The sequence below is a fragment of the Myotis brandtii genome, unplaced genomic scaffold (genome assembly GCF_000412655.1).
Source record: "Myotis brandtii unplaced genomic scaffold, ASM41265v1 scaffold14, whole genome shotgun sequence".
NCBI classification, from domain to species: Eukaryota; Metazoa; Chordata; class Mammalia; order Chiroptera; family Vespertilionidae; genus Myotis; species Myotis brandtii.
In genome coordinates, this window is record NW_005354999.1 from 3,031,756 (window position 1) to 3,053,908 (window position 22,153).

Below are 22,153 nucleotides of genomic sequence, written 5' to 3' on the forward strand. Positions count from 1 at the left end.
TGTTTCTAACTCTCTATCTCTCTCCCTTCCTCTCTGTAAAAAATCAATAAAATGTATAAAAAAAAAAAAAAGACTTACTAAAAGCTACAGTAATCAAGAGAGTGTGGTATTGGAACAGACAAACAGATCAACAGAACAGAACAAAGCTCAGAAATAGACCACATAAATATAGTCAACTGATCTTTAACAAAGGAGCAAAGACAATTCAATGGAGAAAGAATAGTCTTTATAATAAACTAGAGGCCTGGTGCACAAAATCATGCATGGGTACAGCCCCTAGGCCTAGCCTGCGATCAGAGACATCTTCCCTGACTGCCGGCAGCCAGCCCCGCCCCCTGCCGCCACCCACCCCAGTTCCCCGCTCGCCATCTGGCGATGGGAGCCTGCTGGCTGGGGGGAGGGGTCAAGAGGTCGGCCGTTCCCACTTGCTCTCTGACCCCACCCCTGCTGCAGGTCGCCCACTGTGTGTGGGGCAACCGGCGGGGCAGGGGCCTTGGCCTGGCACCATCCGCATCCCCCACCACCCAACCCAGTTCCCTATTCACCACCGGTGACTGGAGCCTGCGGGCCAAGGGGAGGGACCAAGAGGTCGGCCGTCCACCCACTCGCCAGTCCTGCCCCCCCACCCCAGTTCCCAATTCGCCATTAGTGATCTGAGCCTGCCGGCCAGGGAAAGGGACCAAGAGGTGGTCAGTGCACATCATAGTGACAGGTCAAGCGGTCGTTCTGGTCATTCTGCCATTATGGCTGCTGGGCTTTTATTATATAGGATGGTGCTGGACAACTGAACATCCAAAGGCCAAAAAAATTGTCTAGACACAGACCCTACACATGTCACAAAATTAACTCAAAAATTGATAGCAAACCTAAATGTTAAATGCAAAACTATAAAACTCCTAGAAGGTAACACAGCAAAAAATCCTGATGATCCTGGGTTTGGCAAGGACTTTTCTGATAGGATATCAAAGACAATCCATGAAAGAGAGAATTAATAAACTGTGCTTCATTAAAATTAAAAACTTTCCCCCCAAAATTAAAAACTTTCATTCTGTGAAAGACACTGTTGAGAATGAGAACACAAGTCAGACTGGGAAAAATTGTTTGCAAAAGACATCCTATCTAATAATAGACAAACATGGTAATTGACTGTACCTTCGCTACACCTCCCATTGGCTAATCAAAGTGATATGCAAATTAACCGCCAACAAAGGTGGTGGGTAATTTGCATACTGCGGGCAGGGCGGGCCAGCGAGAGCCGCCATCCGGGCCCCCCACCAACAAAGATGGCGGCTAATTTGCATACTGGAGGCAGGGCGAAACACCAGGAGCCGCCATCCAGGCCCCCGTGTGTGACCCCAGGAGCCACCGGAAAGCCAGGCTGCAGGCAAGGTGGCCCCTCTGGACCCAGGAGCTGCCTTGCCTGCGGCCCGTGATCCTGATCGTGATCGGAAAGCCGGGCCGCAGGCAAGGCAGCACCCCGGGACCCAAGAGCCGCCTTGCCTGTGGCCCGTGATCGTGATCAGAAAGCTGGGTTGCAGGCAAGGCAGCATCCCGGGACCCAGGAGTCGCCTTGCCTGCGGCCTGTGATCGTGATCATGATTGGAAAGCCGGGCCACAGGCAAGGCGGCACCCCGGGACCCAGGAGCCTGTCAGCGAGGTCTGCAGGCGAAGCAGCAATCAAGCTATGAGGGGGAGGGTGGGGGGCGGAAGGAGCTACAGGAGCAGCTCTGGCCGGAGACTGAAGACTCCCGCCGGAGTGAGGAGCAAAGAATGAAGGCTCCAGCCACAGTGAAGACTGTGTCCAGAGCGAAGATGGAAGGCGGTGGCCAGAGTGAAGGTCGTCTGGGTCCGTGCCAGAGGAAAACTGGTGCTGGCAGCCAGGGGAAAGAAGGCCTATTGCACGAAACTTCGTGCAACAGGCCACTAGTCTATATATATAAAAGCCTAAGCAATCCAACAACCGAATGACCAGTCCACTGGTTGCTATGAAGTACACTAACCACCAGGGGGCAGACAATGCAAGAGCTGCCCCTGGTGGTCAGTGCGCTCCCACGGCCAACCTCCTGCAGCCCGTCCCCCTGGCTGGCCAACCTCCTGCAGCCCCTCCCTCCCACCCAGCCAGCTGGCCTGATGGCCCCGATCGCTGGCCAGACCAGGGACCCCACCTGTGCATGAATTGTGCACCAGGCCTCTAGTAAATACATAAAGGACTGTTACACAAAATATATAAAGAACTCTTAGAACTCAACAGTAAGAAAACAAACAATCCAATTAAGAAAAGGGCAAAAGCTGCCCAGTGTGTCTCAATTGGTTAGAGTGTTGTCCCAAACACTGAAAGGTGGTAGTTTGTTTCCTGGTCAGGGTACATACCCCAGTTTGTTAGTTCATGTTGTTCATTAGATTCCACATATTAAGGAAATCATATGGTATTTGTCTTTCTCTGACTGGCTTATTTCACTTAGCATAATGAATTCCAGAGTTCCTTCTTTTTTGCAGTCACATAATATTCCACTGTGTAAATGTACCACAGCTTTTAGTTTAGTTTTTAATATTACTGCCAGTATAGAACAACTAGTTTATGCTTACCACTTGTAATGGTTGTGTTTTCCAATAGTTCTGTCTGCAGCTGTAGTTCAGCTTCTCCAAGTATCTTTAGAACAGAATCCGTAGGGCTTTTTCCCCAGACTCTTCTTGGAGATCCTCCAGGATCTAATTTAATAACCTCTCCCACTGTATGTCCTACAAGAAAAAGATACAACTATTTCAATGAAATAACATAATACGGCATTACTAGAGGCCCAGTGCACGGATTTTTACACTGGTGGGGTCCCTCGGCCTGGCCTGTGGGGACTGGGCCCAAACCGGCTTTCCGACATCCCCTGAGGGGTCCCAGATTGCAAAAGAGCACAGGCCAGGCTGAAGGACCCCACCAATGTACGAATCCATGCACTGGGCCTCTAGTATGCATCTAAGATCTTTGGTTAATCTCTTCCCACCCTCCCCCGTCCCTCCTTCCCTCTGAGATTCATCAGTCTGTTCCATGTTTCCCTGTCTATGGTTTCTGCTCCTGTGTTGAGCAAGAGGCATATCTTTATAAAGTGTGCCACGCCAGAACAGCCAAGGGTGAACCTGAGTGGGGGCGGCTGAAAGGCTTAGAAAAGACAGACAAGAGAATGAAATCCGGGTCTCGGTGGGACGCTGCTTCTCTGAGAGACAGTGACCACCCTAGTCAGCCGGTCGCTCAGGCTTTTATATATATAGACTAGGGGCCCAGTGCACAAATTTGTGCACCTTAAGAGGAACTGTGGGCTGCGAGGCTGAGGTGGGCACAGGGGCGTCTCCACCCAGCCCCTTCCGTTGCGGCCCCCAGTCCCCTGGCAGTCCCGCTCCAGCCACCACCGCTTTCACACGCTGATGGTGCAAGCAGCAGTGCAAGTGGGGCCAGAGCCAGCAGTGGCTGCGAGCGGTGGCTGCCAGCACCAATTGCCCCTCAGGAGCAGGGGGAGATGGAGAAGCCCTGAGGGGCAATCAGGGCTGGCAGGCGCCACTCGCACCCGCTGATGGTGCCGAGCGATTGGGGCCGGCGCCAGGCACCAGCAGCGGTTGCGAGTGGTGGCTTCAGTGTTGGCAGTGGGTGTGAGAGGGGCAGGCGCTGGCAGCAGGTGCAAGTGCTGGGAGGGACCGTGGCGCGTGGGAACAAAAAATTGTCAGTAACCAGCAGAGGCATGCCCCAATGACAGTGACTGGAGCCCTGCCTTGGTCTGGCGCCCCCACTCACCTGCTCTACCATACCGCCATGGCCGATGCCCGCCATGTTCCATGCTCTGCTGCCTGCTACCGACACCCACCATGTTCCGCCTGCGCCCCCTGAGGGTCAGCGCATATCATAGTGACTGGCTGTTTGGTTGTTCTGCTGTTTGGTCTATTTGCATATTAGGGTTTTATATATATAGATGAGGCAGATTCATGGTCTTCTATCCAACTGAGTACTTCATGAGAAATAAAGGTTATATCACAAACAGCATATGATGGTGATGCTTAAGAAAAGACTTTCAGGAAATGAATGATGAAACTAACACCAGTAATAAAAATATATCTATAATTACTTTTTAAATACTAAAGAATTTTAGGGAATATAAAAATAAAAAATATATATATTATGTTTCTATAAAAATTTTACTTGAGAAAATAAAAAAACTAATATAATTGAGCAATTATTGGGAGAGCACAAAAAAGATAAAATGTAAATTAATTTTTTCTATGAATTTAATTGAAGAGAACAGAAAACAAATACTAAGCTAAATGTACTGATGGATTAAAAGTAGAGAAAAGTATAGCTAAGAAATTTTGTTTTATTTTCTTATATATCTTAAGTAGGCAACTACATTTTCTTTTTGACAATAATAATTTTGGATAAACTTGAAAAATAAAATTTAGGAAAGCAAAAATATGGGAAATTATCTATTGAAGTTTGAATTTTCAGAATGTTTGTTAATAATACATTTAGCACTTAGGTATCTAGCAGTAATAGATAGAATATAATTTTATATAAAAACCCTGGGTGTAACATTACGTCCAGAACCGCGACCAACCGGAAGGAAGTCAGTCCTGCAGGGGTCATCTTGGAAATGGCTGCACCCTCCCCCCGAGCTGTTTCCCGGAGCTGTTTCCTGTTAGGGCGGGGTTTGAGGCAGGAACCTGCCCTCGGAGCGTAGAGGCATATCTTTATAAAGTGTGCCACGCCAGAACAGCCAAGGGTGAACCTGAGTGGGGGCGGCTGAAAGGCTTAGAAAAGACAGACAAGAGAATGAAATCTGGGTCTCGGTGGGACGCTGCTTCTCTGAGAGACAGCGACCACGCCCATAGCCATGTCTTTATTTTATAGCATTATAGCAAAAATTTGTGCACTCGGAGGGGTCCCTCAGCCCGGCCTATGCCCTCTTGCAGTCTGGGACCCCTCGGAGGATGTCCACCTGCTGGCTTAGGCCTGCTCCCTGGGGGATCGGGCCCAAGCTGGCAGTCAGACATCCCTCTGGCAGCTTAATCAATTTATCAGTCACTGTTTGCATCACTGTTGTTTTTATATCATGTTTTTGTTGTTTTCATATCATGTTTTTGTTGTTTTCATATTATATTTTTTTCGTTTTTATATCATGCCTCTGTTGTTGTTATGTCCTTTTGTTACTGTTTATTTATTAATAAATTTATATATTATTTTCATATACATTTTACTAATTTCCTTTCATTTCTCACACTTCTATTATAGAGAAAGGGCAAATAGCAATATTAAAATATCTCCGCTAATTAATTCCCTTTTTTAAAAAAAATATATCTTATTGATATTTTACAGAGGAAGGGAGAGGGATAGAGAGTTAGAAACATCAATGAGAGAGAAACATTGATCAGCTGCCTCCTGCACACTCCCCACTGGGGATGTGCCCGCAACCAAGGTACATGCCCTTGACTGGAATCGAACCTGGGATCCTTGAGTCCGCAGGCTGATGCTCTATCCACTGAGCCAAACCGCTTAGGGCAATTAATTCCCTTTTAATGTACACAAATTTCGTGCACCAGGCTACTAGTATGGGGTATAAGTCATAAACTTTCAATGGTACCCAAATATTTACTGATATAAATTTTTGTGTACCAGTTCTATGGAAGTAAGGACCTGAAAATTAGCAGGTAATAATCAGTTTGTACAGTCAAAAAGGTTACCAACAGGGAACCAATTTTAAAAAAAGATGGTTGAAAAGAGTAGAGAACCCAAAAATAGACATATGACTTACAGCCACTTGGTGTTTGACAAAGATGCCAAAGCAATGTAATATGTGTTTGGGGTCTCTTTAACAAAGGAAAGTAGAAAACTGAATGTCCATAAGAAAATATATATATACTTCATATCCTTCGATACAGGGAAGACCAGGTGGTCTCTCTGAGCAGAGGTAATGGAACTGGAAGTCTAGGGTGGCAAAGTGGCTTACGTTGGCAAGAAGAGTGCTGAAGAGTAGAAAACTACACAAATAGAGAATTCAGGAGAACTGTAAAGAGCCCCTTCAAGTCTAAGCTGAATAATGATCAGCACATGCGTGAGGAAATTACTGTAGTCTAGAAAAAAGACCACCCGAAAGGAGTAGAGGGAGCAATACTTGGAGTTTACACAGGATCAGAAATAGTCCCTATTCCCACCAGCCAGAAGAGGAAATCTTATAATTCACAAGGCATCAAGTACATTACTCAGAGAGGTTTTTGACTCAGTAAAGGGAGAAAAATTAGCCACAGACTAAACATTGTTCTGGCTCAATCTAACAAAGCTTAAAAGCAAGACATAAAAGGGTCAAACTTTTTACAAGTGAATTGTGTCTCAGAACAAAAAGAACAAAAATATTTACAGAAACACAAAAATATACAACACCCATCAAAGTAAAATTAACTGCTTGGCCTCCAAACAAGAATTACCAAGCCTGTATAAAAAAGCAGCAGAATTCAACTTACACTAAATAGAAAAAAGTCTATCAATCAAAACCAAGCCCCAAAATGACAGAGATGATGTTATTAGTAGATAGGGACGTTTATAACTGTCATTATGACTGAATTCCATATGTTCCACAAACTAGAGACAAGATTGCTGATGATACTCACAGATAAGGAAAACATTAACAAGATTCATATTGAGCATCTAGAAAGGAGGGCTGGAAAATATAATGGCAAACAAATCTGATGAAAACTATATACTCACAAATCCAAGAAGCTCAACAAAACCCAAGTAAAAGAAACATGAAGAAAAATGACATAAAGGTACATCATAATCAAATTTACTAAAACCATAGCTTAAAAAAAACACCATAGCTTAGTGAGAAAATCTAAAAAGCATTGAGAAGAAATAAGACATATTAATACTAAAAATGAAGACTAAGAATAAGAGAAAAAGAAAGAGCTTGGCATGTGTTAAAAGAAGTAAAAAGTGAGTACAGTGGGGCCTTGACTTACGAGTTTAATTCGTTCTGAGACCGAGCTCGTTAACTCAAATTACTCTGTCAACTCAAAGCAAAAAATCGGCTGAGAGACAGCTGGTATCTCAAAAAACTTGTTAGTCGGGACACTCGTAAGTCAAGGCCCCACCGTAGGTAGAAAGAAGTAGATAGGTCAATAGGCAAGGGAAAACCTCAGGAGAGCCTAGTGGACTATGAAAGGGACTTTGGATTTTTGTTCTAATTGCCATGGAAATCACTTGTTTTAAAATGGGAGAGTGATGTGATATACTTTAACCTAATTAGCATAAAATATTTTCAAGTCTCTTTTTTCATAGTTTCACTGACTCTAAATTGCTACCAAGTAACACCAACTTATATCTCTATTGCCCTTCATAGCTCAGCTTCCTTAAAAGGTTCTAAAATTTTTTTAATTTATTGTCTAAAGATTTACATATGTCTCCTTTTTCTCCAATTGACCCACCCCTGGCAAGCCCCCACCACCCCAGTGTCTGTGTCCATTGGTTAAAATTTTTTTTTTTTTAATTTCCTCAACTTCCATTTGCTTCTTAATTCCTAGGCTCTATTTCTGCCCCTGGCACTCTAATGACACTGCTTTTATCAAGATCACAATGCCTTTTCCTGGACAAAACCAATGTAAATTTTTTAGCCTCAATTTGTCATCACTCTTTCTTAAGTCTTCTCTTTTTCCTTGTAATCCAAGCCACATTCTCAATTTTCCTAACTCTAAATGTTCCTCATTTTGTCTTCAAAGTTTTTCTTCCTCTGACAAACTCCTAGAAGAGTTTCACATAAAACCCTTAGAGGCCTATCTCCAAATATATCTTACAAGTGCCCTCTTTTCTTTATCAACTTTCAGCAACTCTGTGAAAGTTATCAATACTTTTCGTCTATATTAGTACAAGGCCTCTAAAAACTGGTCTCAAGGACTTTTTAATCCTGAGTAAGATGGAATAGGATACTGGATTGTGCTATTGCCTAAATAACCAAAACAATTGAGAAAAATATCTAAAACAACAATTTCAAGACACATCACCAAAAAATGCCATGTTATATAGAGAGGCACAAAGGTAAGAATCAGATTTTTAGTCAGAAACAATGCAAGTAAGAAGACAGTGGAGCAACATCTTTAAAGCACTGAAAGACAAAACTGCCAACCTAGAACTCTATTCCCAGAGAAAATATCTTTTAAAAGTTAAGGTGAAATACTCTTCAGTATAAAAAGTTGAAAGAATCTATCGCCAATATTACAAAAAAAAAATGTTAAAATAAGTCCTTTAGCCAGAAGGAAAATGATACTACGTGGATATGTGAACCTAAACAAAGACATTAAAAAATACTAGAAATTGCCATTACACAGATAACTATAAAGACTAATTTTCTTAGTATTTAAATCTCTTTAAGGATAATTACATTTCAAAGTCTTGGGAAGATGAAGTAAGCATCAACCTGTGTCTCTCAATACAGCTGTAGAAGCCAGGACGAAATGCATAAGCTATTAAGCTATTTGAAAACTCTGAGATGCAAACAGTAGCAGCCAGATTAGGGAAGAGGACAAAAATTCAAAGTACCACCAGTCTGATGGTACCATTATGCTTCCCCCCTGCCCCCCATCTATTATTCCCCAGTCAGGATTCAATATACCAGAAAACCATTAATGGCACACTGTTTGAAGACCTCTCTCAATAAGGGTAAAGCTCATACTGTTCAACACAGCCAGTGTATAGAACCCTTCATGATCTGGCCCTGCTTACCTCTTCCAAGGTTTCTTGCTTGCCATTCTTTGTCTTGAATTCTGAACTTTGCCAACCATGCTGAATTATATCCATTCCCTGCGCTTCACATGCTCTCGTAATTATCAGCCCTACTAATTCTCTGCTGCAAACACTCTGCTTGGCTTTGGTTTATTGAGCTAACACTTTTTATTCCTTAGCACATCACTGTTTCCAAAAATCATTTTCTTAGCTCTCCCAAGACTGATTTATGCCCTGGGATATATATTCTTACAGTGCCTTATGATTATTTCCTACCACATTATTTATCAACTATAATGAATTGCCTCTCTTCTTGCCTCCCTTTCCACTAGACCAGGGGTGGGCAAACTTTTTGACTCGAGGGCCACAATGGGTTCTTAAACTGGACCGGAGGGCCAGAACAAAAGCATGGATGGAGTGTTTGTGTGAACTAATATAAATTCAAAGTAAACATCATTACATAAAAGGGTACGGTCTTTTTTTTTTAGTTTTATTCATTTCAAACGGGCCGGATCCGGCCCTCGGGCCGTAGTTTGCCCACGGCTGCACTAGACCCTAATCTCCTTGAGTGGAGAGAATATGTCTTAACCATTATGTATCCTCACTGCTTAGGAGTATGTGGCATATAATGGAATTCCATAAAGAATTGTTTCCTCAAAAAATTAAACATGGAACTGCCATTTGAGCCAGTGATTCCACTTCTACGAATATATCTTAAGAAACCTAAAACACCAATCAGAAAGAATGTATGCATCCCTATGTTTACAGCAGCACAATTTACAATAGCTAAGATGTGGAAACAGCCCAAGTGCCCATCAGATGAGGGGATAAAAAAACTGTAGTACATTTATACCATGGAATACTATGCACCTATAAAAAAGAAGGATCTCTTACCATTTGAGACAGCATGGAGGGACCTGGAGAGTATTAAGCTAAGCAAAATAAGCCAGTCAGAGAAAGACAAGTATCACATGATCTCACTCATATGTGGAATCTAATGGACAAAATAGATCCAGAGACATAGAAGATTGGAACAGACTGCAGAATCTCAGAGGGAAGGTGGATCAGGGTGGGTGGGAAGAGATCAAGCAAAGAACTTGTATGCATATTTGCATAACCCATGGATACACACAATAGGAAGGTGAAGGCCTGGGGCAGGGGTGGGGGCAGGCGCATCCTAGATGGGGTCAATGGGGGTAAAAAGGGAACATATGTAATACTTTCAACAATAAAGATTTTTTAAAAAAGAACTGTTAAAATAAGTAAACAAATGCTGTGGAATCTTTGGGCTTTTCTCCATGGTAAGAAAGAATTCTACAAAAATAGTCCATTAAAAAAAATTACTTAAAACTTTAGACAGAGGTCAGCCTCGCTCTTTTAGAATATTAGCTCCAAAGAGCACATATCACTTCATTCATTCACGGTTATATCTCTATCTAGTGCCTGGGAAAATGCAAGACAATAGTAGGTGCTCATAAATATTGCTGAATAAATATATTATTGAGATCTTAATATTCCTGCTAAATCCCTAAGGGACCTTTCTGAGATTTTGTCAGTTTACTACTCTAGTTCTCATCAAGAATTATTCCTGGAACAGATTAGAAAGGGTTAAAGTAATACAATTTAAATAGTATATATCATTAGTCCCCCCGCTCACACTTTACACTTCTGTAATAAAAATCCTTGCTATTCTTAAGGTTTAATAGTTTTGTCCCCATGTTTCACATATATGTGAATTTCTTCCAGGTTCTCTCAATCCCTCTAAAGTGTTCTTTCCCTCAGAGTGTCCAGTCTACAAGTTTACATGTGTGCTATGCCAAAACAGGATAAAAACACATACTGTCATACATACTGTCAGTTGCAGAGAAGGATGTATCCAATGCAAACTCATCCAGAGGAATCACAAGTTGACCTCCTGCCTCCCACTTCTTGCGATCAGGTGAAATCAACTTTTCTTTTTCATGCTTTTCGGCATTTTCATGCGCAATTACCTCACCCATATCAGGGTGACACTGCTTCCCTTTTTCATCTTCTTGAGCTTTAAGATTTTGATTTAATCTCCGTAGTATTTCTCGTTTACTCTGAAACAGTTAAAATGCTGTATTTTATAATGTATATGATTAAGTAAAATGATTGAGAGAAAAAATGGAAAATTGTACCTACTGAAATGGAATTGTTAGTCTTTTGCATTTCTTCTGAGGTGTCCTGGGTATCAGTTAAACTTCTGTCCTTTAAACACAGATAGTTTCAGAGTAAGAAATAATGTTATTTTAACATTCTAACTCAAAATTTTTGTTACTTTTTGTTTTTCATTAAATTGTTCCTTGTGAGTTATTTTATTCCTGTAAATGTTAACACAACTTCCTATATTATCAGCAGTGAGAAACAGGTAATAGATTAAATATATAGTAAAAGGGCCAATTCTCAATTATTTGTCATATTTTTGGATTACTGATTACCTATTTGACTATATCCTCTTCCTCTTTGGCACCTGAATTTTTTGGTAATTTTAAGTCAATAATAGAAATAAAAAGAAAATTAATTCATATAGGCTCTCAATTAGAGCTAAGGAAAGTTTTGATGAATAAAGTAATTCAAGATAGGCCATGTTATTTTGAAGCTTTCTTTGTTTCATGTACATATGTATGCTTAGTAAGCAATACTACTAAACATAATTGAGAACTGGCTTTTTTACCTAAGCCAAGAGAGTATCAATAGTGAGTTCTGAGCCCCATGTACCAAGGATAATATAAATTCTATTGTTTGATTAGCAAAATCATAGCAATCTTAGACACCTAGAATTTTTACATATGTGAAAAGAAGAAATTAGTAGTTATGAAAGCAAACTATATATGGAAGACTCAGAGTATGCAAGAGCAATTTTAAAAGTATAAGTAAGCAATATTTACCAAGAAAACACAAAGAAAAACCATTTAGTTACATGAATTACCTTAATTTGTAGTATTTGAGAAAAACACAAAAAAAGTACAGTGGTCAGTTTGAAAGCAATACATGTAATGAGACAAAGAGCCTTTTACCCAGTATAGTAGTCAGGAATTAGCAGTCGCTACAACCAGAGAGGTCACAGCTACTTGAGATGTGAGACTGGGTACCAGGAGGGAACCACACAGTGGTATCTAAAGTTGAAGTGAACAACGTAGTACATGCAAAGTCGTTATCAGAAAGAAGAGAGACTAATCCTACTTAAAGAACAACAGTTACTTCTATGAAGTTTTTAAGAGTGACCAAGAAACTTGTCTTTTCCTACTCAGTCTTATTTTCAAGACAAACACACAGGCTGTAAAAATTGGCGCACCAATAACAGTGTTGTCTACAAAAATTTAATGAAACTCAACTATTACAAGGCACAGACATTAATTACCAGGAGAGGAGAAATCAGGTTAATGTGTTATATTATACTAGAGGCCCGGTGCATGAAATTTGTGCATGGAGGGGGGCTTCCCTTAGCCCAGCCTGCACCCACTCCAATCGGGGACCCCTCGGGGGTTTACCTAAGCCAAGAGAGTATCAATAGTGAGTTCTGAGCCCCATGTACCAAGGATAATATAAATTCTATTGTTTGATTAGCAAAATCATAGCAATCTTAGACACCTAGAATTTTTACATATGTGAAAAGAAGAAATTAGTAGTTATGAAAGCAAACTATATATGGAAGACTCAGAGTATGCAAGAGCAATTTTAAAAGTATAAGTAAGCAATATTTACCAAGAAAACACAAAGAAAAACCATTTAGTTACATGAATTACCTTAATTTGTAGTATTTGAGAAAAACACAAAAAAAGTACAGTGGTCAGTTTGAAAGCAATACATGTAATGAGACAAAGAGCCTTTTACCCAGTATAGTAGTCAGGAATTAGCAGTCGCTACAACCAGAGAGGTCACAGCTACTTGAGATGTGAGACTGGGTACCAGGAGGGAACCACACAGTGGTATCTAAAGTTGAAGTGAACAACGTAGTACATGCAAAGTCGTTATCAGAAAGAAGAGAGACTAATCCTACTTAAAGAACAACAGTTACTTCTATGAAGTTTTTAAGAGTGACCAAGAAACTTGTCTTTTCCTACTCAGTCTTATTTTCAAGACAAACACACAGGCTGTAAAAATTGGCTCACCAATAACAGTGGTGTCTACAAAAATTTAATGAAACTCAACTATAACAAGGCACAGACATTAATTACCAGGTGAGGAGAAATCAGGTTAATGTGTTATATTATACTAGAGGCCCCGTGCACGAAATTTGTGCACGGAGGGGGGCTTCCCTTAGCCCAGCCTGCACCCACTCCAATCGGGGACCCCTCAGGGGATGTCCAACCACTGGTTTAGGACACCCATCTCACAATCCGGGACCACTGGCTCCTAACCACTCACCTGCCTACCTGCTTGATTACCCCTAACCTCTCTGCCTACCTGCCTTATTGCCCCTAACCTCTCTACCTGCCTGCCTGATCGTCCCTAACTGCCTCTGCCTGACTGCCTTATCGCCCCTAACCTCTCTGCCTGCCTGCCTGATCGCCCCTACCTGCCTGCCTGCTTGCCCCTAACTGCCCTCCCCTGCCAGCCCGATCGAGCCCCCAACTGCTCTCCCCTGCCAGCCTGATCGAGCCCCCAACTGCCTCTGCCTGCCTGATCACCCCTAACTGCCCTCCCTTGCCAGCCTGATCTTGCCCCCAGCTGCCCTCCCCTGCCATCCTGATCTCACCAACTGCTCTCTCCTGCTGGCCTGATCGCCCCTAACTGCCTCTGCCTGCCTGATCGCCCTTAACTGCCCTCACCTGCCAGCCTTGTCTCGGTCCCAACTACCTTCCCCTGCAGGCCTGATCTTGCCCCCAACTGCCCTCCTCTGTTGGCCAATTTGGTTCTGATTGGTCAGTTTCTATGCCAGTGTCAAAAGCTCTGCCTTCTAGGTAGCCATTGGCTCCTCACAGTTGACCCAGATTTGGTTCTGATTGGTCAGTTTCTATGCCAGTCAGCTTCTCTGGGCCTATCAACAGGGCCTGATCAGAAAGGTGGGGCTGATCAGCAGTCCCAGTGGAGGCCTGGAGAGAAATGGAGGCGTGGCTGTTGGCCAGGCCGGGAGAGAAAAAGAGGCAAGTTCTGATCAATGGCTGCCACAGAGGCTACGGATCAGACCTTGCCTCTCTCTCTGCAGGCCTCTCTCTGGGCCTGATCTGCAGCCCCGTAGGCAGTCAGTGCTGGGTCGCCTAGGCAGTCAGTGCTGGGTCTGGGCGCCCGCAGCAGCCCCAGTCAGTTCTGGGTCACCACAGCAACCCAGCACTGACTTCCGGTCTGGTCGAGCCTTGGGTCGTTATGACCCTGGCTCTTTATTATATAGATGGTTCAGGAGACTTTTCCCCTTCTGTCTGATGAATTCTAGACTGAAATTCCACATCATGAACCCATTTCCCTTAACCTTAGAACAGAGTTTTCACATTTCAGATGGATACCTGGCACATTCTTCAGAGCTTAAACTTTATACTCGCCCACATATTTGTGTGTCATCCATATGGCAAGACAGATTCAGAAATAGAAGGTAAAAGAAATAACTGATGCATTAATTGTAATTATACTGACTCCTCTAACATTTGCTATGCCAAAACAATAAATGTAAATATGTCTTAAATTTTATTCCTAGAGTTAATTACTCTAAGTACCAAAGACATTATTTCTTAAAAAGTACGCCTTTGTTAATTATGAAAGCTGGGATATAAAAATGTTTTTGCTTTATTTTTGGTACATTTGTATATATATTTTATTTGTTCAATATTATTTTAAAGTAAAAGAGGGAGAGAGAATAACTTTAAAATAGTTTTATCTACCAGGTGTTCCTAGATATAAAACTTATGAGCAGCAAGGCTCCAGAATTCAGAGTAGAGCAGACACAGAAATCTTAGGTAATTTTATTCCTAGAAAAATCTAATGGAACATTAGAAATTAATATAACTTCATTAAATTGAATCCTTTTGATAATCTTTTGACTTTAAGGAGCTCTAAATTTTAGGAAACTTACCATACCCACTTCTTTCAAGGCTGAAGTCACAGAAATAACAGGTCTTATCTGATGCTTTGATGGCGAGCCACTTGCTTCATGCTGTCCCAAAGGAGGAGACATATCAGAACCCTTTACTCCTTTAGACACCAACTATAATAAAGAATTTAAATACACACTGGGAATTTATATTTGCAGGAAGAGATAAAAGATATATAAAGGTATATATAAGATCACTGTTTGCTTATACATTGTATCCACATATAGTTTTCTCCATTCCTCAATTTTCATGATGTAGGTAGGCATGATCAGTGAATAAAGAGAAACATCTCAGGCCTCAGATGTAAACATAATTATGTGTCATGTAGTACCAAGTCATTCTTTAATACTTTATTAACAGTATTTCATTAAGTGCTCTTAAAAACAAATTGTCTTCTAAAAGACTAAATATTAATCCTCTCACTTTAATAAACTAAAACATTTCATGGGGGAAAAAGCATTTCGTGGGAAGAAAAAATATTTATTAATCTTACACTTGAAAATGTTTCTGTAATTTGTGCAAGTTTGGTACAATCTTCTTAAAGTTTAACATCAATCACCAAACGTAAGAGCCCTCATTATAAAAATGTCAACATAAATGAGAATGGAAGAACAATTATGCACAGTGAATAAGATTTATGTCATTAAAATATCATTTGTTATATTCATATAGGTGTTCATTTTTATCTTGCCACTTAGACTCTAAACAATGCAAAGTCAGATTCTGAACCTTTAATAATACCAGGAAATGGCATTTACAGGTATGGTCACATTAATATGGCAGCAACTCTGCTCCCTACTTCTATCTCTTTTTCAAACCAATAAACACAAATTTCTGGTGAGAATACATTTCACATGCAATATTTATTGAGTATCTTCTAAGCATAAGGTAGTAATACAATTCTAATATTTAGTCTTCTGGGCTTTCATTTTACGCTAGTATATGTTGTTCAAGAGAAGATGGAAGTATCTAACACAGTATTGAAGGAAAAGAACAAAATTTGAGAAATGACTTCAAGCCTTATTATAAAGCTACAGGAATCAAGACATTATAGTATTGGTGTAAGAATAAAGAGGTAGATAAATGGAACAGAACAGAAATCAGAAATAGAGCACACAAATACAGTCAACTGATCTTTACCAATGGAGCAAAGGCAACTCAATGGAGAAAAGATAGTCTTTACAATAAATGGTGCTGAAACTAGATATCCACAAACAAACAAACAAACAAAATGTATAGACACAAACCATACATTCTTCACAAAAATTAACTCAAAATCTATCACAGACCTAAAAGTTAAACGCAAAACTATAAAACTCCTAGATAACATAGGAGAAAATCTAGATGAACTAGGGTTTGGCAAGGACTTTTTTAGATAGAACGCCGAAGGCACAATCCATGAAAAAGAGAATTAAAAAACAGTACTTCATTAAAATTAAAAACTTTTAGTCTGTGAAAGACACAATGGAGAGAATGAGAACACAAGCCACAGACTGGGAAAAGTTATTTGCAAGATATAAACACGCAAAGAACTGTTAACCAAAATATATAAAGAAGTCTTAAAATTCAACAATAAGAAAACAAATAACCTAGTTTAAAAAATGGACAAAACTTAATAGACACCTCACCAAAGAAGTGTACAAATGGCAAATGAGCATATGAAAAGGTGCTCCTTGCCATATGCCATTAGGAAATTGCAAATTAAAACAAATGTGATACCAGTGAACTTTATCATGAGTGCTAAAATCCAAAACACTGACAGTGCCAAATGCTTCTGAGGATGTGAAGCAACAGGAACTCTCATTCATTTCTCATGGGAATGCAAAATGGTACATTCACTCACCATGACAGCGCTAAGGATGTCCGACTGAAGGCAGTCAGACATCCCCCAAGAGCTCCCGGACTGCAAGAGGGTACAGGCCTGGCTGAGGGACCCCCTCCCACCCCAAGTGCACGAATTGCATGCACCAGGCCTCTAGTATATATATAAAAGCCTAAGGCACACAGATGGTTACAGCAGATTTATTTATAATTGGTAATACTTGGAAGCAACCAAGATGACCTTCAGTAGGTAAATGGATAAAAACAAACAAACTGGTGTGTATATATACATCTATATGGGATATTATTCAGTGCTATAGAGAAATGAGCTAATAAGCCATGCAAATTCATGGAAGAAACTTAAATGCATATTAACTCAGTGAAAGAAGTTAACCTGAAAAGGCTACATACTGTATGATTTTAACCGTATGACATTCTGTAAAAGGCAAAACTATGGAGACAATAAAAAGATCCGTGGAGCCCTAGCTTGTTTGGCTCAGTGGATAGAGCATCAGCTTGTGGACTGAAGGGTCCCAGGTTCGATTTCAGTCCAGGGCACTTGCCCGGGTTGCGGGCTCATCCCCAGTAGGGGGCATGCAGGAGGCAGTTGATCAATGATTCTCTCTCATCATTGATGTTTCTTTCTCTTTCTCCCTCTCCCTTCCTCTCTGAAATCAATAAAAAAAATACACATTTTTTTTTTTAAAGAAAAAGATCTAGGGGTTGGAAGGGGAGTAAAGGTGGTGGGAGGGATAAATATACAGAGTACAGAGACTTTTAGGCTAGAGAAAATACTCTGTATGATATTATAATGACGAATACATGTCATTATACATTTGCTCAAACTCACAGAGTATAGAACACCAAGAGTGAAACCTAATGTAAACTATGGACTTTGGATGGTGATGTGTCTGTGTAGGTTCATCAATTATAACAAATGTACCTGGTAGAGGGTGGTTATAATAGGGCAAGTTATACATGTGTGAGGCAAGAGTTATATGGGAAACCTTTGTACATTCCTTTTAATTTTGCTATGAACCTAAAACTGCTCTAAAAATTAGTCTTTAATTTAAAAAAAAGAGAAGAAAATAGTCTTAACCCCATAGTTCAGTATTTCAGTATTGTGGAGAAAGTATGCTGATGTTTAAAACATCTAACCTATATAATAAAAGGCTAATATGCAAATCAACCGAACGGTGGAACAACCTGTCGCTATGATGTGCACTGACCACCAGGGGGAAGACACTCAATGCAGGAGCTGCCCCCTGGTGGTCAGTGTGCTCCCACAGGGGGAACACTGCTCAGCCAGAAGCAAGTGCAGCGGCAGTGGCAGGAGCCTCTCCTGCCACCATGACAGCGCTAAGGATGTCCGACTGAAGGCAGTCAGACATCCCCCAAGAGCTCCCGGACTGCAAGAGGGTACAGGCCTGGCTGAGGGACCCCCTCCCACCCCAAGTGCACGAATTGCATGCACCAGGCCTCTAGTATATATATAAAAGCCTAAGTGACCATTACGACCGAACAATCGGTCAACCAGTTGCTATGATGCGCGCTAACCACCAGGGGGCAGGTGCTCAATGCAGGAGCTGCCCCCTGGTGGTCAGTGCACTCCCACAGCCGCTCCCCCCCAGCCAGCCGCCCTCCCCACCACGATGGCCCTGATCAGAGGGCCAGCCGGCCAACGTCCCACGGTCCCTCCCGCAAGCTGGCCAGCCCCTCGACCAGCTGACCAACCTCCTGGAGTCCCTTCCCCTGGCTGGCCCCCCATAGACCTGGATTGCCGGCCAGGCCAAGGGACCTCCACCAGTGCACGAATTCGTGCACTGGGCGCCTAGTATTATATATAACTTTTTAAAAATTAGAGTTCTTACAAATGACTATAATCTCCTTGAAAGATTATATAGAAATATTTTGAAACTTTATGATTATCTTATCATAGAGTATACTCAAAAAAGGTTCCATAAATTTTGAGGAAATAAAAACAAGCTCCAATTAGATCTGAACAAATAGCCACATTTTTAGAATAATGTTATTTCCCTAGATGATTATTTTGAAGGAAACAAATTAATTTAAATGTATAAATTCTGTTGTTATTTTGTAAATCAGTAATAATTTCTCTACTACATATCATATTTATTAATTGTATTATGCCAATTCACTTAAAAATTATTTCTGCTATTTCAATAAATAAGTTTGATGTGATTTTGTGAGAAAACAAATATACAATATCTGATTAAAATTAATTAATCAACACATTCAAAGATGTATTAAGTGTGAAGCACAATGCTAGATAATGAGTATTGAAAATGAATGATACATGGGAACTATGTGAGGTGATAGATGTATTAAGTAACATTATTGTGGTAAACATTTCACAATATCTACACATATCTCAGTAAACCTGGGGGCAGAGGGGAACTCAATATATTGTCGACCAGAACTAATGGCAGTAAATAATTTCAAACCAAAGAAAAATAAAATAAAATGAATGACACAATGCTTTCTCTCAAAGAAGTATAAACTAGAAGAGAAAGGGGAACACATAAATCAATCAGTATGTTACAGAGAAATAAAAGTAGAGAGATGTGTGTTAAATGATCTGGGGAAAAACAAACAAAATAAAAACCACAGAAAGAACTGTGTAAAAAGCCAGGATGGGAGATAGTTTGAGTGGCCTTCAAGAGTAGCCAGTTTGAATGGCCATTCATTGTTTAAGGAAGTCATGAAATACAACTGAATGGAAAGGTCTACACTCAAAGTCCAAAACTCCCCCTCACTAACCCTGTGATTGTTTTCATGTTTCTTATCCTCTCTACACTTCAAAATTCTTCTCTCTAAAATGGGAATGCTGTACTCATTGTCTCTTTGGTATATGGATTAAATGTGATAATTTACGAAAGGTGTACAGCTGTGTGTGTAATAAATGGTAGCAATTATTATAGTTCAGCAAACATTTATTTAGATTTTATTAAATAAAGTCATGTGGCTTAAACACTAAAAGTCTGGTTTTAAAACCTGATGAAATGAAGACACTTGCACAAAGCAAAATAAAAACAAGACCTCCCAACTATGTACAATCAGAATTTAAAGTTTTTTGCACTACAAAAGAAGGTTTATGACACAGAGGTCAATAAGCAGCAGAAACCTGAAAGAAAATACTTTACATTACAAAAATTTAAAAACTAAGATTTTAAAAAATGATCAAGAGTAATTTAATTGTATCAATAATTAAACAGGAAAGATAGTATGAATTTAAACAATTTTACTAAAGAAGAGCACCAATTTCCCTTCTCAACCTATGATACAATTTGCATTTATGCTTATAAAGAATATCTCAAAAGTCATTTCCAAAAATTATTGGGCAGATGCCTATGATAGGAACATTAAGAAAACTCATAATAAAAGAAAAAAAAGTCACCCATATACCTACTGCTCCAACTAATTATAACTTCATTCATCTATACTTTTTAAATGTTTATTCATATGCACACATAATTTTTATACGACTTAGGCACTGGCACAACTCTTGGAAATTGTAGACTTATGGCCTAAGGAAAATTTTAAATCCTCTTGGCAATACTTAGCAGATAGTAAAGAAAGGCAAAAGTCACATAAAGAGACTGAAAATCCTTTATCTTGACTTTATATTATTAAGATGTAAATTATATTGAAGAGATATTTCTATATTAATCTCAATCTTAAGAAAAACCAAAAGTAACAGAGACAAAAATATATTTATTGGTAAAGTGTATGACTTAGAGTATGAGACTAAAGATAATCACATTTAGGACAGTGCTAAAACTATGCAAAAAGATGGACAATCTCTACTAAATTCTCTTCATACTATTCATCTTTGTGCCCATAGAAGCAAATCTCTCTTTTTAACCAACAGAAGATACTTTAATGAAGAAAATGTTTCACACATTACTATTAAAATTTACTCTTATAAAACAACAAGAAAGCCCACTACATGGGAGAACATATTTGCCAACATTATATCTGATAAGGGCCTAATCTCCAACATTTATAGGGAACTCATACAACTTAACAAAAGGAAGATAAACAATCCAATAAAATTTACTCTTATATTATTAAAATCTGCCTGGCTGACATATTTGTATATGGCTAATGACTAGTATATAGTCCATGATCTAAGATATATTTGATCCAATGTATAAGACAACATTATTGGTACCTTTGTAATAATCACTGTCAGCAGCCTTTATTAAATGCTTATGTCCTATAATCAAACATATACTAGTTTCTCCCTGGGTCAACTAAGCTAAACAAATCAGAAGAAGCAAAAACAATGAGCAAGCAAAGAAACTCAGACATTTAAAATTTAAAGCAAAGAACTAAGACCAACAGAACATCCTGCTAACTCTAACAATTACAAAACTAACAATAAAACTAAGTCAGCTTTTGGAAAATTTAACAGTAATTTGGGGTATCTATTGAGACATGGCAACATCATCCATTATAAGCCAAGTTAACACATATCATTAACTTATTAGTACAGTAGAACTTTGGCCTTCTGTGTAAACATCATCAACATATGATTTATAACCTGAATTCAGCTTAAGGCTATTCTTCAATGTTAACCAGATCTTGAGATAGAAGATAATAACATATTTGTTATTGTAATAAGAGAAAACATTAAACAGAGTCCTTAATTCAGAAAGTCTGTCTGCCTGCCTGATCGCCCCTAACTGCCTCCCCCGCTGGCCTGGTCACCCCCAACTGGCCTGATCACCTCCAACTGCCCCCCCCTGCCAGCCTTTTGGGCGGCCCTCACTAACCCCCCTGCCAGCCTGGTCGCCCCACGCAGCCTGCTGCTCAGTCATTTGGTCAGCCCTCACTAACCCCCCTGCCGGCCCCTGGTCGTCCCACGCAGCCTGTTCAGTCGTCCTGTCACTTAGGCTTTTATATATATAGATATGCTAGTTGAGAAAGGCTAGCTATTCTTCAATGTTAACAGATCCTGAGATAGAAGATAATAACATATTTTTAAGTTGTCATACAAGGAAACATTAGACTCAGTTCTTAATTCAGAAAGTCGGTCCAATGGGACAAACAACATAAAAGTGAAATTTATTAAACTAAGAAAATAAAACAAAATTTCATAGAAGACAAAAGTATAAAATAACAGGACAAGGAATCTCTGCCAAATCACTACCTCTAGTAAGCACAAATCTGTATTATTTGAGGGTGGGGGAAGGGGGGAATCCTATCATCATACATGAAAATTAATTTCCATAGTGAAGTCCTATTTAGTACCACCATGTTTTACCATTAATTATGTCAAAGAGAAAAATTTATAAAATTGGGTATACATGCCAAAGATTTAATAAGTAAGGCAGCCATTTTTACCATTTGTTAGATCAAAGACATTTGAGAATTCAATGAAAGATATGTGGTCTTGCCCTAACCGGTTTGGCTCAGTGGATAGAGCGTCAGCCTGTGGACTGAAAGGTCCCAGGTTCGATTCCGGTCAAGGGCATGTGCCTTGGTTGCGGGCACATCCCCGGTGGGGAGTGTGCAG

At 40.1% G+C, this 22,153-nt stretch overlaps 1 protein-coding gene across 1 annotated transcript in view; it reads right to left on the minus strand.

Annotated features, from left to right (window-relative positions):
- Positions 1-22,153, minus strand: part of NEK1 (NIMA-related kinase 1) — a 156,074-nt gene that overhangs the window by 26,455 nt on the left and 107,466 nt on the right. The window contains exons 23-26 of the mRNA XM_014535229.1: positions 14,772-14,903; positions 10,907-10,972; positions 10,596-10,824; positions 2,587-2,739 (exon numbers count right to left, since the gene is read on the minus strand). Of these exons, the coding sequence (XP_014390715.1) occupies positions 2,587-2,739; positions 10,596-10,824; positions 10,907-10,972; positions 14,772-14,903 (580 nt within the window). The remainder of the gene's footprint in view (positions 1-2,586; positions 2,740-10,595; positions 10,825-10,906; positions 10,973-14,771; positions 14,904-22,153) is intronic.